Source organism: Lactuca sativa, chromosome 5 (assembly GCF_002870075.4).
Source record: "Lactuca sativa cultivar Salinas chromosome 5, Lsat_Salinas_v11, whole genome shotgun sequence".
NCBI lineage: Eukaryota > Viridiplantae > Streptophyta > Magnoliopsida > Asterales > Asteraceae > Lactuca > Lactuca sativa.
The window spans coordinates 283524437-283529472 of NC_056627.2; the positions used below are offsets into that span (position 1 = coordinate 283524437).

A 5036-nucleotide genomic window follows, 5' to 3' on the forward strand; every position below is an offset into this window, starting at 1 on the left:
GAATTGTTATATATCTGGTTGCGTTTAAGCGGCGGCTGTAGACCATATAATCGTGGGTGGGTCGGGTCTATTGTAATGATAGTTTGATGTGGGGTTGGTATTTAAAATCAAGCAACTTTGGAGAGTCCGAACGTGATCTATTTTGCCTATTCTTTTAGTGTTTTATCTTCTTCACATGGGTGGAGCTTATAGGAATAAAATTAATGGCAATCTGGCTATATACATAACAGATAACAATATACTTATACTTTCATTCATTAATTTATTATATCATTTTATTTTCATTCTCTGTATCAAACCATTGTAATTTTATTTTTTTTATTAAAACATTATACTTGAAAACCTATCAATAAGTTAAAAGAAATTTTAAATTTTATTATTAGAACATTGTATTTTAATTTTTTTTTTTTTTTTAAATTTACCCTGTACACAGATAAGCCTTCAATACCTAGGTATATTTTTCATAATTCAATTTTAAAATAAAAGTAAGATATTACGATAATTAAAAAAAATGTATATTGTTATACTTTGTACTTAACTCTGAATTTCATAAACAAGGAAAAAAAAAACAAGACGTTGCATTGTGCACCAATAGTGCATAAATATTACATATGAGAGCACACCTAGTATAGTTGAAAAAAAAAACATGAAAGATAATATAATGTTATTGTTGAGTGAGGTAAGCAAACAAGATTAGAATTTTATTCAAACACAAACACGTAAGATCAACAGCAATATACCTTGTTTAAGTAGTTAGAATCGAAGGAAGGTAATCGGATTTCACTCCAAGAACACGCGCATTCGTATCCGGGAAAAACTCGGCTCCGGGCAGTTCGGTCACGTCTCCTTCACTAGTAACACCGACCGGATAACGAAGCAAGTGACCAGGGAGATCAGTTTCAAGAGTCTCATCAGCGTATAGATCCCAGTATTTATCCGCAATTTGGTTAACTTTTTTCACACACTCAATGTTCTCTGGATGCTGAAAGCTGTCATCAAGCATGCCAAGATGCTCATACCATAACGCCATACGGAAACCATGAACTTCACCCCTTGCGGGTGTGCGTGTAGCAAGATGATGAGGTTGGTAAGCTCCCATTGCTATTTCAGAATCCCGTGCCCCATCCATTGATCGTTGATTAATGTTCGCAGATCCGACTATTATATATTCGTCATCAACTGCAATAAATACAATAATGTTAGTTGTATTTTATTTTTTTAGTTTTTGGTTCAATTTGTTGATTACCTATCATCATTTTGGCATGGACGTAGATCATAAAGCGTCGGGCTTGTTGGGCTTTATGGTAATTTGATTCCGGCTCCGGAGCCTCCGAAGGTTCATACTCACCATCCTTTTTCATTTCACGATTCCCAAGGCAAAAGAATGTGAGGTAATCTCTAGGGTCGTCTTCAAGCCCTTTGTTTTGTAAAGCTTGAATAATATCTTTATACATCATCTCCATCGTCCTCCTTTGCCAGTCAAGTATCGCCTGAACGGAAGCACTCTCCGGGATCCCCTCCGGCCACATCGGAACCACAACATAAACGGTAAACTTCTCTCCGGCGTTGATCTTGCTCGCAATCTTTAACGAAAGTTCTTTTGGGATTAAATGTAACGCTCCCACATCTTCAACCTTGATATCATCGCAATTCCATCCGAAAGAGCTTCCTAGAAAATACTGATTCTCGATGTAAATAAAGTTCTTCGCTCGACGAATCGCGTGGATGTAAGCATCTTGAATACTCCGATCGATTATGTTATCTTTCCCGCTCACAAGTCCCGATTTCGCCGCCTCTTCTGGCGTCTCCGGAAACCCAAACGCAGCACCACCGTCGATCGACCGGAATAATTGGACGTTCCATGTTTCTTCGTCGTCAGGGAGCATGACGGGAGACGGCGGGATGATGATGTCATCAAGCTCTCTAAAGTTAACCAGAATGTTCTTCCCACCTTGTTTTTTCCATCGTTGTTCGAAGTTGAACAAAACATCCCACGCGATTTGACCTTCGAGTCGCGAATGGATGTCGTGCCATGGCTCACGTGGCCCACCTTTCGTGATGCTCCCGTCGACATAGTTAGGCTGGTGGAAATCGCCGCTGTGAGCGGTGTCCAACGTTCGGAAAAGAGAATGAAACGGCGTATCGTAACGTCCATCACACAGATCAAGTCCACCGACAAAACTCACCACGCGCCGCCTTTCCGTATCCCCATTCGGCATTTCAGCATCCATGACTATAATTTTCTGGTGGTGAGTGAACATTGTTGAAATTTGAAGGTCCTGAATGAAACTTCCACCATCATCTGGATTACGTGGACATAAAACGCAATTCACTTCACAACCATTGAAAAAGTTTTCAGTGTCTTCATCATGAGTCGCCATTAATCCATCTTTCTTCAACACATCGACAGAAGTTCTGTCGTCCCACACAAGCATAAGCACCTTAACACCTTCGCTTGCTTTCTTCTTCAAAAGCTCACCGAGTATGACGTCACCTCCTTCCTTTTGTCTCCTTGAATCCCTTATCAAAGAAATCTCAGTGTAAACAGACCACCCAGTGATATAAATGAAGTGTTTCGCATTTGTGATTGCATCAAACACATCTTCCCAACATCTCTGTGGTTCGTAATACTTGCCATTGGAAAGGGGTATTTTGGGGATGAAATTATCAGGGACATGAGCGTCTTGATACAATGAAACCCGACAACCTTGTCTCTGAGAAAAGAAAGTATAGGGGACTCCGGGATACTTGGAGCTTTTGATTCCGTGATCCCAGTTACGATCTTGGGTGACATCGAAGTAGTGTAGTTTGACATGGATTTTTGAACCGGATTCAATCGGGTTTTTTTCATCATCCAAGATTTCAACCCATCGATCTACTTCTTCTCCATCTAGAACCTCTTCGATAGGAATGTAAGCTCTTCCGATTAGGGTTGCACCAATGGGGTTATCGTCTTTTACAGTGAAGATTACGTCAGAAGCTAAATGGGCACAGTAAATGTGGAAAGATTCATTCCATTTTGGGTTTTCTGGTTCGTTTTCTAGTAATCTTGTTCGACCTACTCTGCATTTGTCTAGATCGATTGTTGCGTACATTTTTGGGGTTCCTTTCCCGAATCCAACTGTCTCCTCTATGTTGGACATCAACTGCAAGAAGAATGCATCATTGAGAAATTTCACTAAAATATGGATGGATAAATCGCAAATGTTTGTGTATATTCTGATTTTGATAAGTTAAAAGCATTAAACGTGAAAGGTAGAACTGTTACTCGATTGTATACAGGTAATAAGCCAATTAAAGAAACAAAATCTTATACAATAACAGAATAAAGCAAGAAAAACTAAAAACAGAACAAGGAAAAAGGTAAATAAAAGCAGGAAAATGAGAACAATGAGGATATGATGTTAAACGAAGAGGGATTTCTTTATAATTAAAGTTTCGCTTGTTTGTGTAAAAAAATGTAATATATTTTCACTTGATGAGAAGAATAATTCAAATTAAGAATCAAATTGTGTGAATAAATTATACTTGCACATACACGACCAGAATCATTCAAATTAAGAAACAACGTGTCTGAATTAAAATATCTATAACTGAATGTATGATTGAACGAATTTAATGTCACTCTCAGAGGGTCCAACAATCATCTCAATGATCATCCAAGAAAATCACGTATCAAATCTCATCCAATTGTCAAGAAACTAAAAAGAGGAAACTGTATTCGTTTGTCTTTATGTTATTATATACTGCCGAACTAGAAGAATGGCTATGTGATCTCTAAACCAGGAACTAAATAAGTAAATATGCATCTGATCCTGTTATTCAAAATAAAAACAAATTAACCAACATAAAGTTCGATATATGTTGCCTACATTGAGAAAAGGATGCGATTATGCCAAGTTTCAATCGATGTAGAAAGAATGAAATTGACATCCCAGATTCAGATAATAAAAAAAAAAACTTAGAATATACCTTCCCGAATAGATTACGCCCACCGCCATAGCCATGAATCTGATCAACCTCGTAGATCGTGGCATGAAGAGTTCCATGGAGATGTGTCCCTGCCATTTTCTACCCTGCGACTGCGAGCACAATAACGCGATTTAGTTCGTAAGTTCAAATCGCAACTATAAATCCGTACAACAAACAAACAAACAATTATAGAAAACGCGTATTCGCACCAATCCAGGCTGAAATAACTTGGAAATATCACGATTTACAGTGATATCGCCAGATCAAGTGATTCAGTCGGACCAAGTCTTAGTACAATTAAATTGAATCCATGGAACATATGAACTAATCAATGAAAGGGATGATGTAAATGAGTAGCTTACTCTGACAAAGAAATCAGAAGAGATCTGATGGGTGAGAATGTGATCGGAAACTTGACTGATGCAAGTATTAATTGGGAGGAGACGGAGCTTGAAGGAGACCGCGATCCGTGATTGCAGCCGTTAAAAGGCTCAAAGCTCGTCAACGGAAAAGGTGAACTTTGGGGAGGATTGTTCAAAAGGTAGGCATGGGGTGTTATATATAGAGGGATATTCTATTATTATTATTATTATTATTATTATTATTATTATTATTATTATTATTATTATTATTACATAAAATTAAACAATAAAGGCACTAGGTGGACAATGTATTAGGCAGAAGGCAGTCATGTCACTGAAACCGCACTCCCTCCCCTGTCACATAAGCGCTACGTCACTTTTAACCATACAAGTGCGGTTCCATGCCACACTAAGGGAGTGGGATTATTGTAAAGAGAGAGAAAAAGAAAAAAAAAGAAAAAAATGTGATTGGTTGAAAGAGAAGAGAAAGAATAAATAAAAGAGGAGAGAGTGTGGAAGTGCAGCAAGGGAGTACCGCACTGCGGTCTAAACCGCACCAAACCGCAGTTAGGGGGCGGTGTTCCCCTGCCTATGTGGCAAAAAGTGCGGTAAAGACCGCACCCACACCCCATAGCCTTACTTCGGTTTGTTAAAATGAATATCAAGTAAAAAATTCAATATATAAACATTGGGAAATCTTTA

At 38.3% G+C, this 5036-nt stretch overlaps 1 protein-coding gene across 2 annotated transcripts; it reads right to left on the reverse strand.

Moving 5' to 3' along the window:
- Window positions 1-558: 558 nt before the first annotated feature.
- On the reverse strand, window positions 559-4517 carry LOC111910206 (phospholipase D alpha 1). 2 transcript variants are annotated; one of them, XM_052771700.1, is made up of 4 exons: window positions 4335-4517; window positions 3973-4076; window positions 1247-3146; window positions 559-1179 (listed from the first exon to the last, which is right to left on the reverse strand). In XM_052771700.1, exons 2-4 carry the CDS (start codon window positions 4066-4068, stop codon window positions 746-748), a joined length of 2430 nt encoding a protein of 809 aa, XP_052627660.1. In that variant the 5' UTR covers window positions 4069-4076; window positions 4335-4517; the 3' UTR covers window positions 559-745. The 2 variants fall into 2 exon arrangements, with proteins under 2 accessions (XP_052627660.1, XP_023761759.1); XM_023905991.3 differs by having other exon boundaries at window positions 3973-4082.
- Window positions 4518-5036: the final 519 nt, after the last annotated feature.

Coding starts and splice junctions, on each gene's coding strand:
- LOC111910206 (XM_052771700.1), bottom strand. CDS start 4,068: ATGGCAGGGACACATCTCCATGGAACTCTTCATGCCACGATCTACGAG. Junction 3,147..3,972: donor GGCGTAATCTATTCGGGAAG/GTATATTCTAAG, acceptor TTCTTCTTGCAG/TTGATGTCCAACATAGAGGA. Junction 1,180..1,246: donor CCATGCCAAAATGATGATAG/GTAATCAACAAA, acceptor TATTTATTGCAG/TTGATGACGAATATATAATA.